This window comes from Aspergillus alliaceus (genome assembly GCF_009176365.1).
Source record: "Aspergillus alliaceus strain CBS 536.65 unplaced genomic scaffold BDW43scaffold_64, whole genome shotgun sequence".
Lineage (NCBI taxonomy): Eukaryota > Fungi > Ascomycota > Eurotiomycetes > Eurotiales > Aspergillaceae > Aspergillus > Aspergillus alliaceus.
The window spans coordinates 64,687-79,394 of record NW_022474747.1 but is presented as its reverse complement, the minus strand read 5'-3'; the positions used below and the strand labels follow the sequence as shown (position 1 = coordinate 79,394).

General features: G+C 46.2%; 8 protein-coding genes across 8 annotated transcripts; 3 read left to right on the top strand and 5 right to left on the bottom strand.

The window, feature by feature from the left end:
• Positions 1-1,179: 1,179 nt before the first annotated feature.
• On the bottom strand, positions 1,180-2,728 carry BDW43DRAFT_315852 (putative longevity-assurance protein (LAC1); the record flags this gene model as incomplete). The annotated part of the gene is made up of 4 exons (XM_032048156.1): positions 1,180-1,779; positions 1,838-2,125; positions 2,181-2,491; positions 2,611-2,728. The coding sequence occupies 4 exons, from the start codon at positions 2,726-2,728 to the stop codon at positions 1,180-1,182; spliced, it is 1,317 nt and encodes a 438-aa protein (XP_031895320.1).
• Positions 2,729-3,411: 683 nt separating this feature from the next.
• BDW43DRAFT_291108 (uncharacterized protein) lies at positions 3,412-5,237 on the bottom strand. Its single transcript, XM_032043575.1, has 4 exons — positions 5,174-5,237; positions 4,974-5,099; positions 3,569-4,884; positions 3,412-3,514 (listed from the first exon to the last, which is right to left on the bottom strand). Exons 2-3 carry the CDS (start codon positions 5,000-5,002, stop codon positions 3,771-3,773), a joined length of 1,143 nt encoding a protein of 380 aa, XP_031895319.1. The 5' UTR covers positions 5,003-5,099; positions 5,174-5,237; the 3' UTR covers positions 3,412-3,514; positions 3,569-3,770.
• A 206-nt stretch (positions 5,238-5,443) lies between these two features.
• On the bottom strand, positions 5,444-6,301 carry BDW43DRAFT_315850 (uncharacterized protein; the record flags this gene model as incomplete). The annotated part of the gene is made up of 3 exons (XM_032048155.1): positions 5,444-5,755; positions 5,807-6,048; positions 6,115-6,301. 3 exons carry the CDS (start codon positions 6,299-6,301, stop codon positions 5,444-5,446), a joined length of 741 nt encoding a protein of 246 aa, XP_031895318.1.
• A 1,560-nt stretch (positions 6,302-7,861) lies between these two features.
• BDW43DRAFT_315849 (uncharacterized protein) lies at positions 7,862-8,347 on the top strand (the record flags this gene model as incomplete). The annotated part of the gene is made up of 2 exons (XM_032048154.1): positions 7,862-8,203; positions 8,267-8,347. 2 exons carry the CDS (start codon positions 7,862-7,864, stop codon positions 8,345-8,347), a joined length of 423 nt encoding a protein of 140 aa, XP_031895317.1.
• Positions 8,348-8,731: 384 nt separating this feature from the next.
• On the bottom strand, positions 8,732-9,079 carry BDW43DRAFT_291102 (uncharacterized protein). Its single transcript, XM_032043574.1, has one exon. The coding sequence runs from the start codon at positions 9,054-9,056 to the stop codon at positions 8,883-8,885; it is 174 nt and encodes a 57-aa protein (XP_031895316.1). The 5' UTR covers positions 9,057-9,079; the 3' UTR covers positions 8,732-8,882.
• A 991-nt stretch (positions 9,080-10,070) lies between these two features.
• BDW43DRAFT_315848 (uncharacterized protein) lies at positions 10,071-10,925 on the top strand (the record flags this gene model as incomplete). The annotated part of the gene is made up of 2 exons (XM_032048153.1): positions 10,071-10,272; positions 10,582-10,925. The coding sequence occupies 2 exons, from the start codon at positions 10,071-10,073 to the stop codon at positions 10,923-10,925; spliced, it is 546 nt and encodes a 181-aa protein (XP_031895315.1).
• A 1,229-nt stretch (positions 10,926-12,154) lies between these two features.
• BDW43DRAFT_215813 (uncharacterized protein) lies at positions 12,155-13,619 on the bottom strand. Its single transcript, XM_032039326.1, has one exon. It carries the CDS (start codon positions 13,472-13,474, stop codon positions 12,323-12,325), a length of 1,152 nt encoding a protein of 383 aa, XP_031895314.1. The 5' UTR covers positions 13,475-13,619; the 3' UTR covers positions 12,155-12,322.
• Position 13,620: 1 nt separating this feature from the next.
• BDW43DRAFT_215820 (guided entry of tail-anchored proteins factor 1) lies at positions 13,621-14,693 on the top strand. The gene is made up of 3 exons (XM_032039327.1): positions 13,621-13,925; positions 14,026-14,212; positions 14,304-14,693. The coding sequence occupies exons 1-3, from the start codon at positions 13,839-13,841 to the stop codon at positions 14,618-14,620; spliced, it is 591 nt and encodes a 196-aa protein (XP_031895313.1). The 5' UTR covers positions 13,621-13,838; the 3' UTR covers positions 14,621-14,693.
• The last annotated feature ends 15 nt before the right edge of the window (positions 14,694-14,708 follow it).

The window sequence follows — 14,708 nt, the reverse complement described above, 5'->3', positions numbered from 1 at the left end:
ATTACTAGGCGTAAGTATCTAGAGATCTGGCCGCTTACTTTTCCCTGGCCATCCTTTGCCATTACTCCGCCTTTAGGGTCAAATACCAGGAAGATTGCAAGCTTAAGGCCTGGAACAAGGAATTTTTGAACGAATCCTAGGTTGATTAGCAAGTCTCACCCGCTGGCCACACTATGTGGGTAAAAGAGGGATGAGGACTGGTCTAACTGATCCACTGCCGAAGATCATGGGGCCGTCTAGATACATATTTGCGAACGAAACCAAAAATGAGCACTAGTTCCTTCCATCTAGTTGGGTTGTGGTAACACAAACAACGATAAAGGAGGGTCTCAACTGTTAAGGTACCTCTGATTACAATGGGATATGCAGGCCAGTCCAAGGAAAAAACCAAGATCATAACTGCAAACTGAGTACTAGTTGCACCTCACTCGAAGGCGAAGCTAGTGAAATTGTTAGTCAAGGATGTCACTTCTCGAGTCATGTAAAAAGGAAGAGCAATCATAAGTTTGACATTGTGTAGCTTAAAGCTATCATCATCTTGGATTGAAGAATGAGCCGTAGCATTGTATAGTAATCTTACAATCAGGGCACCTCCGGTGTCACGGGATTTAAGAATGGAGAGATTACTCCATACCGTACCATAGTAAGCCGCCTGTTTGTATACAATCACCTCCAGGGCAAACCTTTACTGTATGAAAAGGTCACTAAGGAAGATCCAGTTCACATAGTTTCATGCGTACATACATTCACGCGTGTCAATATCATAAGAGATCTGTTGAAATCAATCAGTGGGTATTGCATTGCACTCTAATCATTAATAACAAGGACGAATCCACATATCCGAAAATCAACCTTCCAAACATCATCCGTGGAACTAACGTAACTCAATAGCATGCGGGCAGGGTTAATTGTAAATAAAGTCCAGAGAATGCAACCCATAAACGGTAGACCATCCTCGTTCGTGCCTTACTATACGTTCAACCCAATCCATGGTATCATTCGTAAGAATAGAAATTGCTGATGAAAAATTTTGGGGAGGAGGGCTCATGGTGGGCCAGTGCAAAACGTGTCTTTGTTCTCTTTTTGTAAAAGCTGGCTAAGTCGTTTATATCTGCATCGTTGCATATCCATTCCATGATAACGTTAAAAGAAAATACGAGAAACTGAAGCGTGGCGAAACTAAGTTGGCTTATCGCATCCGATCCGCCCTAGCAGTGCCTTGCGATCGCTTTGCTCACCAAGCCGCACTCGTCCGCGCGCGCGAGGACGTGCGGTGGATGATCCGTTCGATCGGCGCCATTCAGCGTTGGTGCCATCAGCGTTAGCTGCACTTCCATTAGGGCCATCCTTGCTCAAGGTTCTCTTTTCCACTTCTTCGTCCTCATCATCGCTGCGAGTGTCCTCTGCATTTCCGGTACGGAGGACACCTACCGCCACACGGATGACCATGGCGAACCAGATGATGGACAGCACTTGAAGGGAGAGAAGGAGGGACAGGAAGATCCATTTGATGGTGCGGTTCATACAGATGGGGCCGTCGATATTCAGGAATGGATAGAAAATATGAGCCATTTGATCGGGATACCCATCGGTCGAGATAATTTCGGCCGTAGTGCCCGAATAACAACCGTACGACATCCTCGCAGGGACGTCCTTGAAGATAGACCAGCACAGCTGGGGGTAAAATATATGACGTGTGATTAACCATGTGACCATGAGACCCCCGAACGCGACGTTGCAAGCCAGCTCAAAACCAAAGTACTTCAATATCTTCGCCGTCTATGTATCAAGTCAGTTTACCGAATTGACACCGAATGGTCATACAATCAAAACATACCGGCAACAAGAGATCCACGATATCCATCAGGCATAGCACCACATTGGAGACGTTATAAAAGCCATATATATATGCCGAGGCTAAGAGGGTACTCGTGATGACGTGATGAGTGAACATCTGATAGTGGTCCTTTCTCCGCTCCTCAATATTGATAACGAAAATCTGCTGCAGCCAGAATGAGAGCTGCGCTAGAAGATACCATTTGAGCGAGGCTGAAACGCCCCGGGCGGGCCACTCATCCCAGATGGCACTAAAATCCATCCAGTGATTGGAGTTCGACCAAATGTACTAGACCGGCAGTCAGCATCCGGACCAAGTACAGAAATAGTGGAGTTATACGAACCATGCCAAAAGTCCAAAAGAAGGCATAGTATAACCACATCCAGCCTTGTTCCGCAAATCGTGTTGCAGCTTTTCGCTTCAGTCCTGCATGTATCGCAATCGGTCGAAGAACCCAGTCAATTGAAATGGCCCGGATGGCCGTGAAGGCGATCGCGGAACTGGCTACAAAGTAAATATCGTCCCATCCCTGAATGTAAACGCCTTGGGAAGATTGGTAGTAGGATAGCTGGAAGAACGGCGTGGTGTAAGGCCTCAGAGAAGGGTAGAGATGGTGCACGGCCAACAGCATGGAAAGGGTTGTCAATGAGATTCCTGTGCATCAACCGACCGTTAGCACATGCAATGCCATTGTGCATCATCATCCCAGGTATTCCATGCTTCTAAAGGAGACAACGACCAGGACCAATAAGCAATCCCATCATCATGCGTACCGATTTGATTGTCAACCACCCATTCTCGGAAAGTGGTTTCTTTCACGGTAGGGCGGTGGCCCGTTGAAACACAGGCATTGAGCTCCGTGACCGATTGAGGCGGCGCTTCTTTAGCCATAACGAGAGAAGACTCGAGTGTTAGAGGATCAAAGGTCCCGAGATGCCTAGCAAGAACGAAAACTGTTCTGTACCAATGGCGGAACCAACAAAGAGGAAAATGCGAGGACAAGGCAAGACAAGACAGGGTAGAGAGCGGGCGAAAGTGGTTCCCGGCCACGGTTCCGTAGCGCGGCGGGTTAAAACAGTTTAGGTAGTTTAGTTAGTAGTTGCTCTTCTCTTTATGTTTGGTTTGGAGTATTGCCTGAACTCTCAGGCAGAGATCAAGGGACCGCGTCGGATATAGTATCCCTTGATACTTGATCGATATATGTATATATATCCCAGAAAAGAAAAGAAAAAGGGTTTCTACTTTCTAGTTCTAAAATGAGGGAGGGAAAAACGAAGGTCATCAAGAAAAAAGGATCAAACATTTTTCCAAAATCAAAAAATTACAGTTCTTAAAAATTAAAAGAAAAGGGAGATGAGGGGAGTGTTTCACAAAGAGGAACAGGGCCCACAGCCAGTTACGTATGCAGTACTTGGGATTACTCTGGCTCTTCCACAGCAAGTGGTAGTACCAGGGATGTACCACAGTGCTACCACCACCAATGGCCCAAAGAGGGTTCACCGCCTAGGTCAGAGGGTTAAGGTTCCCAACCTCCGCATTGCTCTCCCCAATCGCGGTGGTCAATCTTTTCACACGCTTGTTTTAGAGGCTATCCCACACCTACCACTTGGGTCATCTGGTTTCCTACTAATATCAAATGGACCCTTGAGGATCATCGAGGGGACTATCAATTGGAGGTTAGGGTTTTTAAGAGTAGTGCACTAAGAGAAATCGCCTGACCCTTCTTCAAGGATGATGCTTTGTTCCCAGTTAAGGCTCGATAAGCCATCAGAGATAAACCCATTTTTTTCTTTTCTTTTTTAATTTTTCTTTTTTTCTTGTGGGTATGTGTATGTTTGGTTTTACACTCCATACACTGCGGAATAAACTTACGGCAACTTGGCTATGGATTATCATACTATACATATTATGACACATAAAAGAGCAACAAATACTATGACTCGCGGAGTTCAGCGTCATTATCCAAGCCTGCCGTCACTCCATTCACATACTCTGCCGCACTAATCCCTAATTTAGCCAAATCCACTCCGCCTTGACCTGCCATCGCCTGTGACATAGCTCGCACCACTTCTTCTTCCTCCCAGACATTGGCCGATAGGTCCCCACCGTCAACTTTGGCGGAGTCCGCAACCACTGTCCGCCAATATGCATCATCTCGGTCCTTCAACACTTTGTCCCTGACAACAGCGTTGCGGGCCACATTCACCGCGTGGAGCTTCGCAGTGGCTCCTGACAGAGCCGACAGTGATGAGCCCACTAATTGGTCCACTTGCTCCGCTTGAGAGGGGGGAGTAAAAAAGAAGCGATTAGTGGCCGTCACATAAATCAAGAAAGCGCAGATGCCGTCGAATATTGCGAACGCTAAGGGCCGCAACAGGGTAATCTGATGGTACAAGCTGGGCGGGGGACTGACTCCAGCTCGAACAGCAGCAGATGCGGACTGCACTGGATCGTAGGTGGAGACGATATAAGTATCTAGAGAAGCGAGCGCCAGACCGGCCATCGTGAACTTGTTGCGCCAGCTTGCCGCCTCTCGACCTGCGAACGGGGCTGAGGTGACCAAGCCCACTATAACCATGTGGAAGAGATGTGGGAGCAGCGTGTGGAAAGGAAGGTAGTACAAGAGGTAGGTGTTGATGTTCTCAAGCGAGCAGAACTGACATCCTGTCAACGTTTCGGGCCCAAATCGTAGATACACCTTTCTAGCCCCCAGAGACGTGAACTTTGACCGTAGTAACGTGTCTGTATCCGTCAGAGCGTTCTCTAGTCTATGACGCGCCAGTCGATTAAAGACAATGTCTGTTGGGGTGTTAAGGCGGGAACGAGTCAGAACGAAGATATTTGGACTCGGCGCATGAGGATTAACAGGGAGGCTAAGGAGGAAGAAGAAAAGAGTGGCAAAGAAGAGGACATTCAAGGCACGCGATGCATTCGGAGGAAGCGCTCGAGATGCCGGGCGCGATGCTAATGCGACTCGTGTGCTCCGGTAGAAGTTGATAATCCGAGGTACAATGATCGGGGCGAAGAAGATCAAGAGAGATTTGATGCTGTAATAAGCCAGTCAATTTTGTCTCGAAAATGTAACAAAGAATAAATCCAGCCACAAATTTCCAACTGTTTGGGAGTGAATACATACGTTCCAAACGAGATCCCGAGTTCGACCATCTTTCCAGTATGCCGTATAGCGCGCCGTCCGGCGACAATTCAAAAGGAGGAGTAATGGCAGATGAAGCTCAGGTGTCATGAAAAGCATCTTATCTGTCTAGTGCCAAGAGGCGGTAAGACCCAACCAATCAGATCCTGGCTTGTAGACAATGATCTAGGAGATATACTTACTACTTAGTAAACACATGTTCTATTTAACTATGGATAATTCCCTTGATTTGGTCATATCCTTATTCCTTCTATTGCTGTAACATCATAAATGACCAAAGATAAAGAATGAAAATGGAACAAAGAAAAGAGAAAGAGAAAGACCGAGCCATAAGACTCCAAGTGTCAACGCAGTCGCTAATTTCCTCCAGTCAATCAACAACGCCATTATTACCAAGCCCAGAAGTATCAATCAAACGAAAAGCCCACGGTCACATCGGAACCTTCAAAGTGTTAAACCTGTTCAGAATGCATGGCAGGATGATGCGCTAGGTTTGGAATAGCAACTCCTGATGAATCTTTCGAATACTTCGATGACGCTGTGTCGTCCGCATTCATTGATCCACTTGTCTTCACTGGAAACCGAAGCATACTTGACTGCCTCCTCGGCTTCGAATTTGGGCTGTATTTTGGCAGTGTGTCGGTGCTTAGCTGGAACGACCGCTGGCTGCCAGCTCGCTTGACCACTTTCTGTGGTGCAACTGCTCCATCCATCCGGACATGGCGTGCCGTGACCCCAATATCACTGTCCGCGAAAATAAAGCTCTGACGCCTCGATTAGTGCAAGCCCTACCATATACAGTACAAAAAGCTTACCGCGGCCAGGTTAATAACACTCATAATCATCGCTAATATTCCTGCAGAGAGGACTATTTGCCAAAATGAGAGCCCAAGGGACTCCTGACTTGTAGCCTCGGTATTCAGATTGCCCAGCATGCTGACTCCAAGTATCATCATCACCAGCGCCAAGGTGATAAATCCAGAATCCTGGCCCAACAGAGGCCAGTTATGATCAAAATAATTTTGAAAGAAAGGGAGCTCTGAGATGATAAGGAATACTGTCATCAGAATTATTTAGCAACTTGGTCAAGAAGCTCGTGTATGAGAGAGCCATGATCACTTACTGCTGACTCCCGCGGTCATGACATGAGATGTTGCCTGGAAAACGAAGAAGCTGCTGAGCAGCGAGATCTTTACCAGCATTACCGCGCAGGCAGCAATGATATCTAGGAAAGCGATAATGTTCAATACCCGAATCGCATTCAGAATCACAAATCCTGGACCTGCCAAGGATTCTTTCAATGAAGCCATCATAACTGCAATAAGATAATGAGGAAACGCGATATTTCAGCCTCAAACGCACACTTAAATCTATCGCCCAAAAGTATACAAAGCAATACCTGCGTTCTGAGATAGGTATTTAGAAAATCATTTCCAGAAGGCAGAGTAGAGAAAACTTGACTTGACAGAAAGGAAGTGAGAATAGAGGCTAACCAGCAGCAGGCGGTGCTTAGGTACTGAAAGGGAGCGAGAGAGAAAAGCGACAAGGTCACGATCGACTGTTTGAGGAATAAAGACAAAATGAATCTAGCACAACTTAGTCAGGGGATTGCCCACAGAGCCTTATTGATATGCCTAAATGCATTGTCCGACAGCGACAATCAGTTGAATAGGCAAAAATTGGACCTGAAACACCCTTAATGTTCTATTGAGCGACAATGTCCATTCAATTTGATCCTGCCACAATCTCTCTTTGTCGCCCAGCGCAGCCCTGTGTTTCATTCATTCCTCTTTCAATGAAGTACTCGGCGCTTCCGTTGGCTTAGTTCCTGGAGAAAATCCTTAAGCGCTGGGCTTACTTTGTACAGAAGCCCAGAAAGAAACCACTGGTGAGTACTCTTTCCCTCGCCAACATGGGACTTTCCTCACCGAATTGATTGGGAGACTTTTTATGTAGGAATAAGCGCCCATTCGGGTTTTATTTATAGGAGACAGAATTGTGGTTTCATCCCCCCCCAGTGCATCTGTATTTGGTGTAATTATACTGGTTATTACTGGTACTGCCAGCTCGTCACCAACATGGAATCAGAAGCACGATTCATCGCTTTATGTGTGTTACTATACTTCTACCCCACTATCCTATGCTGCGGGATGCTTGCTTACGCCCAATCAGCTAACCGACCTAGGCGCCCAAAAAGGTGACAGAGAGAGCCAGATCTTAGTGATCTTGAGCCAAACTGGTCAATGGGGGAGTTCAATTCCTTGAATAATGCCCAGACTCATTCAAACGAGATTATGCTTCCTCATGCGCTTCTCCTCACTTTTTGTGTGCTCTTGTCTCTCCCATAAGAGATATTATAGTAGTATGTTCCTATAAAATTCAATATTCACAACGTTTTTTGATGGCGATTCCTGACCTAATAGTATAACAAAGTCCAGAGATTTCCTGCGTACTCGGGTTTCCGGCCAAGAACCGAATATTGAGTAGGAAGTCATGACCAAAGACAAGCAAATGGGTAGATAGATAGCTCACACAACAGTCAGTATGGTTGCCGTCCATGGGCTTAATCCTAAGAACACAGAAAAAAACATGCAAGAGAGGACTTGGGAGTCCAATGGTAAGCTAAGGTCTAGGGACGTCCTTCCTACACAGCTTCCACGCGCCAGGATATTACTCTTCGGATATAATTCCAATGTTAGCATTGAATCTTCTTCGACCGGCGTGCGAGAGCAGGTACGAAATCTCCTCATAGGACTGCGCCTAGACGCTGTGTGTATTCTATGTACTGCTCATAGCCTGGGAGGGATCGTAGTGAAAGAGGTAATCAACCCATGTCTAGTTAGGCTTCATACAAATGCTGACTTCGCAAGATGCCCGTGCAAGCCCGGCTTGGTATTGCATATACGGCTATCACCGAATCAACAAGTGGTATAGCCTTCTTTGGAACCCCTCACCAAGGATCTCCTTTGGCATCTATAGGAGATGTAGTCGCCAAAGTCGTGAAAGCCGTCCAAAGAAACCCGAAAAATACCTTTATGAATACTCTAAAACCCGATGGTCTATATGCCAGGGAAATCTCGTCAAACTTTCAGCAGTTGCTCGAAAACTACCGGTATCTGAACTTCTGCGAGACTTTACCATTGAAGAGTTTTGGACCGGCGTGTTTGCTACCTCGTGCTATGGACCTCTATCATTTGGAACTCTGCTCATTAGTGGGAAGACAGAGAAAATGAGATCGGCCACCCTTGGTCTAGCTGATTCTCGCGAAACGGTAGTCGCTTTGGACGCTGATCATGGACCCATTTGCGGATTTGCGAGTGAAGAGGACGAAGCTTATAAACGTGTCTCCTCGCTGATCGTCGAGCTTGTTACATCAGCAATAGATGTATCTGGGGAACAATCATCGGTGAGAAGCCTCAAAAGCTCAGGGTCTATTCTTGTTGTGGAAGAAGCTAGCCCCAAATCTAGTATGTTTATCAAGCAAGATAGCCCCAAGATGACGACTAATACAAAGTCTTTGTGATAGTCAGTGTACGCACGCAATTCTGGGACTGTCAACCGCAGGCCTATCTTTCAGAGTCTGCGAACCTGTCTTGCCTTATTTAGAACAGCTCACACACGCATCGCTCTATATGGCCTTGGAGGCGTCGGGCTGATTTCGATTTGGCATCATCCTTGCAACACAGGACTAGTTATAACAGAAAGTCACATATAGCTATCGAATTTGCCTACTGATTTAATGCAGAGCACCCCGACGCCTCTGTATTCTGGGTTCATGCCAACGACATCAATCGTTTCCATGAAGGACACTGTAATATTCTTGGCGAATGTGGAATTTCCGCAAAGGCAGAATATCGAGGTTCTAGCAAAGCGACGCTTGTCCGGGAGTGGCTAGAACAGCAACATCACGAGTGGCTGTTCATCATTGATAACGCTGACCTCAGTCTCGTTATTTACTTCAGAAGGAAATGTCAAACGGGGCAAGGCAGGAACCACAACACAAACACACAAGAATCTGGCGATCTTAGACTGCCTTCCGGAATTCCCCCATGGTACAATCCTCATCACAACTCGAGATCAGGCTGCAGGGGTTAAATTCACCAAAAGATGCGCCCGAAATCTTGTCGAAGTCGTTACTATGACGGAGTTAGAGTCCGCATCCCTTATCAAGTCTGCCGTGACCGACAGCCATCCTGAGGAACCAGAGATAGTAGAACTTGCTGAATTGCTTGACTATCCTACCATTGGCAATAGTGCAAGCAACTGCCTTTATGCAGGAGAATATGCTAACCGTAGGTGAATATATCGAGTCATACAACGACAGCGACGAAATGCAGATGGATTTACTCTGCGAGAAACCTTGAGGAGACATACTGGGTCCCAGATGCCCTCGCTATTACTTTGATCGTTTTCCATTAACCACTTTAAAGAGCGAGGCACCAATGTTATTGAGGTTCTGACATTGGTTGCTTTCCTCGATTAATACCATATTTCCAAGAGTTTCCTCCAGAAAAAAGTGAATAGGGCATTAAACCTCGCTAAGGCTCTGGGAACTTTGAAGGCATTCTCTCTTATAAACTCGAACTTGGATAAAAACAGCTTTTCCCTCCATTGGTAGGTACAACTAGTGTCACGTAAGTCGCTGGTCACCAAGGCCGAGTTTGAGGTTATGGCGATACACGCCATGATCATTCTAGCCGAGGTGTATCCTGATACGGATTTCTGGAATTGGACTATTTGCGGGACTTATTTGCCACATGCCCAGTCTGTCTCCGATTCGTCCCAAAGCTGCATGGGAAGGCCCAGAAGAAGCAAAAGTTGCATCTCTAAGAAGATATAGCTTATTACCTGTGGTCACAGTGTCGTCGTAACGAGGCTGAGGAGCTAGAACTCCTGGTGCTAGAGGAGAAGAAGCAGTTGTTTGGCAAGGAACATCCAGAGACTCTAGAAAGCATTGCTAGTCTAGCATCAACATACAAGAGTCAGGGAAGATAGTCAGAGGCAGAAACGTTGGATGTGTACCTTGTGGAGACAAGAAAAAAGCTGCTAGGACCACATCATGATCTTACTTTGCTCAGCATGTCAAACCTGGCTTCGACCTATGAGGATCTCGACCGACCTGAGGAGGCAGAACTCCTGAGGGTAGAGGTTCTAGAAAAGAGAAAGTCAACCTTCGGTGAGGAACATGAAGACACGATCGACGCTATAGCTCGTCTAGGGACCCTCTACCTCGACTTGGGCAAATTAGAAGGCGCGAAAGAGCTGATACAACGTGCCTGGAGTTGGGGATAAAAAAAAACCTACGGTGCACAAGTTACGTGGCTCAGCGCTGGCACCATGGCACAGCTGTATAAAGCTCTGGGGGAATTTCTAAAAACAGAGTTGAGTAACGCAACGATCCAGGTAATAGAGAAGGCTCTAGGACCGAAACATCCCTATGCCTCCAAAGCAAGAGCGGCTTGGTGGGTATTTATACAGAAAATGGGGAATGGGACAAAGCAGATAAACTGCTCATACAGGTAGTAGACGGAATGAAGCAACAGAAATCTGGCCTGCAAACATAAGCTGGCGGCAATTTACTGGGGCAAAGTGCTCGCAAAAGAGACTGAAAAGCTCGAGGTGGAACCATCCAGAGACAGCGTTCGGATACTAGGTCTGCATCATCCTCTCACATTGAAATGCAGATACTCTATGGCTGTGGTCCTGAAACGCCATGGCCGAGAGGCGGAAGCAATCCAGCTGTTAGTCGAGACGACAAACGAAGCGGAACAAGTCATAGGGTCTTTCAACGAGGATATTTCGATATTCATCGGGACATTGTCGGAATGGTGCGGTGCAGACAAAGCTATCAGAATGCTCCTAAACGCTCAAGAGGTAGGGAAAACATCCCTTCTCTCCGAGGACTGGGAGGTTATCTCGAACCTATTTGAATAGATGAAAGTGAGCTGGATGTTAATCAAGGACAAAAACAATTCATTCCTGCATATTACTGTATGGTTGGAGAAGCACATAGCGTCCGTTATATTTGGATGTATTTGTGTGTGGTACCGCGAAACAAACAACAAGTGTATAGGTATATGCGGTTCAAATTTTCCCAGATAATGAAATATAATAAACGTGTTACTATATTTGTAGGTGTAAATAAATATATACGGGTCTCGTACACTCAAAATTCTATTCTATTCTATTTCCTTTCGTTTTTTCTCTCTCTCTTTTCTATTCTCAAACTTAAGTTGAAGTATCTCGGCGTGCGGGTTCAAACGGTGGATTTCATCAAATTGGGATTAATTGGGATTAAATAAATAAATGGATGGCGGCAGAACCTTCTATGGCCCGAAACTTACCCTGTAAAACCTCCCTCAATCAACGACCACGGACCAGAAACCACATTTACACAAAGAAAAATAAAAAAAAAAAAAAAAAAAAAAAAAAAAAAAAAAAAAAAAAAAAAAAAAAAAGAGAGAGAGATCTGATTTCAAGATGACTCGCGGAAACCAGAGAGACCAAGATCGCATCAAAAGCCAGAAAAAGGCATCGAAACAGGTAACTACTTCCCCCCACCTGTTTCTTTCACTTTCTGTTTCTTTTTCAAAAGGAAGGATAAAATAAAAAAAATAATATGAAACACTCCTACAATGTGACCATCTCATCTTAACTCACATCATTCTCAACCCATCTAGAAATCCGCAAACACCTTGTCCGGAGCGCAGTTCCAGCAGAAAAAGGAGTCTGATGCCGAAATCATGCGAAGAAAGCAAGCAAATGGTAGGTCTCTTCTTTTCTTTCTTGCCCACCGGCTGCCAGGTGACACAATCCGCCGAAAACATCATCCTATTTGGTCCTCCACGTCTATTCTTCCGATTAAGTAACACTAATTTCTTATCCTTCGAGAAATTTAGCCGACGCATCGAAAGCCTCCAGCGGCACTGAAAAGAAAAAGAAATGACAGGCATTTGTTGGATCCATCGTACCCGTACATCCCTTCCCTTCGCATCGATGAACATCCTCTATCCTATGTTATAAATCTTGAGCGACACCTGCCTTTGAATTTATAACTTTTGTGTTGGTGGACATGATATCTGTGGAGAGGGAAGCGCGATGTGACGGATCTACGAAGATTGTCTTCTTTTATATACTAAATTTTTATATGGGGAAGTTGGGACTCTTGGCGCATTTTGGTATAACATCATATCTAGCGAGGCGTTGTTCGAACGTGAGTTTCTGTTCGTACGCGGAGCAAAGTATTACGAAGACACCCTGTCATACTGGTTGCTTAATAGACAGAGGTTTCGATATTCGACGGTATCTCAACGAACTCCTGTGGGTTTGTTTCACATAACTTTGTTATGATCAGTCCAGTAAGCCCTTGCCATGGCTAACCAAGTTTTCCAACATCGTTCCGGCATAGCTATAGCCCTTGCCGTCCCATCAGCAAGCTCGACAGTGGTTGTGAATGTGATCCTGGGGGTCCTCTGCATAGTATCGCTGACAATTTCTTCAAAACCAAACGTCTTGATAGACAAATCTAGGAATATCCAGAGACTCTCGCCTTCCCAGCCGACATCTAGAGCGTAGCGGACCACCTTGGTAACAGTGTTAAGACGAAAATCTCCTTGCGGAACGGACTCCAGAAGATAGAACATAAACATCCATCCGGATATATCTGACGGATGGGCCAAACTCCAATGCAACATCAAGTCAAGGATCGACTCGGTCAACACAGAAGTACCTTCCGAGATTTCCTCCATAGCATCGGTTAAGGCATTGTGCACTTGTCTTATATAGCTAAAAGCATAGTAGTTCCGGGGATGTAGTTCCCCGGCCCGAAGGACGATAGCCAGCTCTGTTCTCAAGAGGTTGACCGCACTTTCCTGCTCTAGATGTCCTTGTTCTGAATGGGTTCTTTGGTTGACTCTGTGTGTCGAAAGCGATTGCGTGCCGCGGATTTGGAGTAGCTGATTCAGTACCCATAGTCGATGTTGCCATAGAGTCGGAGATTTAGTATGTCGGTGTAAGGGCGAGCAGAGATAGGTCGTCATCAAGGAGAGTTCTGCCACTAGCGCTTGAATAAACGGTTCCGTATTGTCAGGGAGGAGACCATGGTGTCGCTTGAGGGCTACCAGTCGCCTTCGTCTCCAATTGCATGCTGTGAGATGCTCGCAGTCGAACAGCAGAATTATCTCGGTTGAGACTAAAAGCTCCTCGAGGCTCTTGCCCCAACATTCCCGAGCCGCACTCTCATTCTCATCCTGAGCAGTCGCGCGAGAAGTCCCACATTCGGATTTGGATCTCGTTTTCTCGAAGAATATACGTCTGGCAGCCACAAAAGCCTGGACCAGGTATTTCTTGGTAATGCCTACGGAACAGTCATCGTGGAGGAGGGGACCAAGAGGAGGCAGGAGGATCTCGATCTCAAGAACGCGGTTGTTTCTGGTGTGAAAGATCCGGGCGAGTTCCTGGAATGCTTTTTCTGGGGAGGACATTGGGATTCTTCAACTTATCCCAACACCGAGTGAGGCAATTCGCCTGTTAGTTACCATACTAGCGTTGACTGGGGTGTCGTTGAATACTGTCAATGCCAACCAATTCGAAGCTGTGTTGGAAGGCGGGCAGAAACGCCGCCGACCGACGAGGCGGTGACAACGTCATTCGATTCACAAGAGTTCATTGACAACTCAATCTTTTCCCGTCTTATGAATTCCCATCTGCCAATTTGGTTTTCGTCGTCTTGAGACCCTCATTATCTCTCTCACGCCGGTGGGTTTTGTGGTCTCCCACAAACCCAAAAGTCGCTGTGCAGTTCCTTCCTTCTGTCAGTCTTACTTCTCTACCACGACCTAAATCGCGATGCTGTCCCTTATCTGGACGATCTTCTTCCTACATGTTGCCATCTATGCAGTGAATACTATCGGTGCAAGCACGATTGACAGCCTGGTACGTCCTCATGCTTACTATTCTGGGTCCACACCGACACGCGTTTCTCAGTCGCCATCAATGAATTCTTTTGGCTAACGAGCGGAATTCCCTCTTCTAGCTATGGCTTCTCTACCTGAAGCTTCCGACATCGACATCAAATAATGCCCGGGAGCAGAGCCGCTTGAAGCGCGAAGTTGTCCAGTTGAAACGGGATATGAACAACACTAGCTCTCAGGATGAATTCGCAAAATGGGCTAAGCTTAGGCGACGACATGATAAAACCATGGATGAGTACGAGCAGCTGAGTATGTGCTTCCGGCTATTGTCTACCTTTCTTTCTCCATGAGCCAGACCCAATACCAGTACTGAGGCTAAACGATTGTTCTTAATCTACAGACAAGACGCTCGTGGCACAAAAGAGCTCCTTCGACTGGAGTGTCAAGATCGCCCGGTGGCTTAGTACGAATGGTGTAAAGATCTTCCTTCAATTCTGGTACTCGAAAACGCCCGTTTTTACTCTTCCGGAAGCCTGGGTTCCCTACTATGTGCAGTGGATTCTTTCATTTCCCCGGGCTCCTATGGGATCGGTGAGTGTTCATGTCTGGAACAGCGTGTGCGCGACAGCAATTTCCGTCCTAGCCGAGCTTGTCACTCCAATGTTTTGGCAGACAGCACGTCCTATTTCGGTGGCTACGACTCAGAAGATGCAATGATTGACGTTTACCATGTTGCATATACGGGTTGCATGAGGATGTAATATAATCCAACAGCCTGTTCATTTCTTAACTCTTGGAAAAAAAA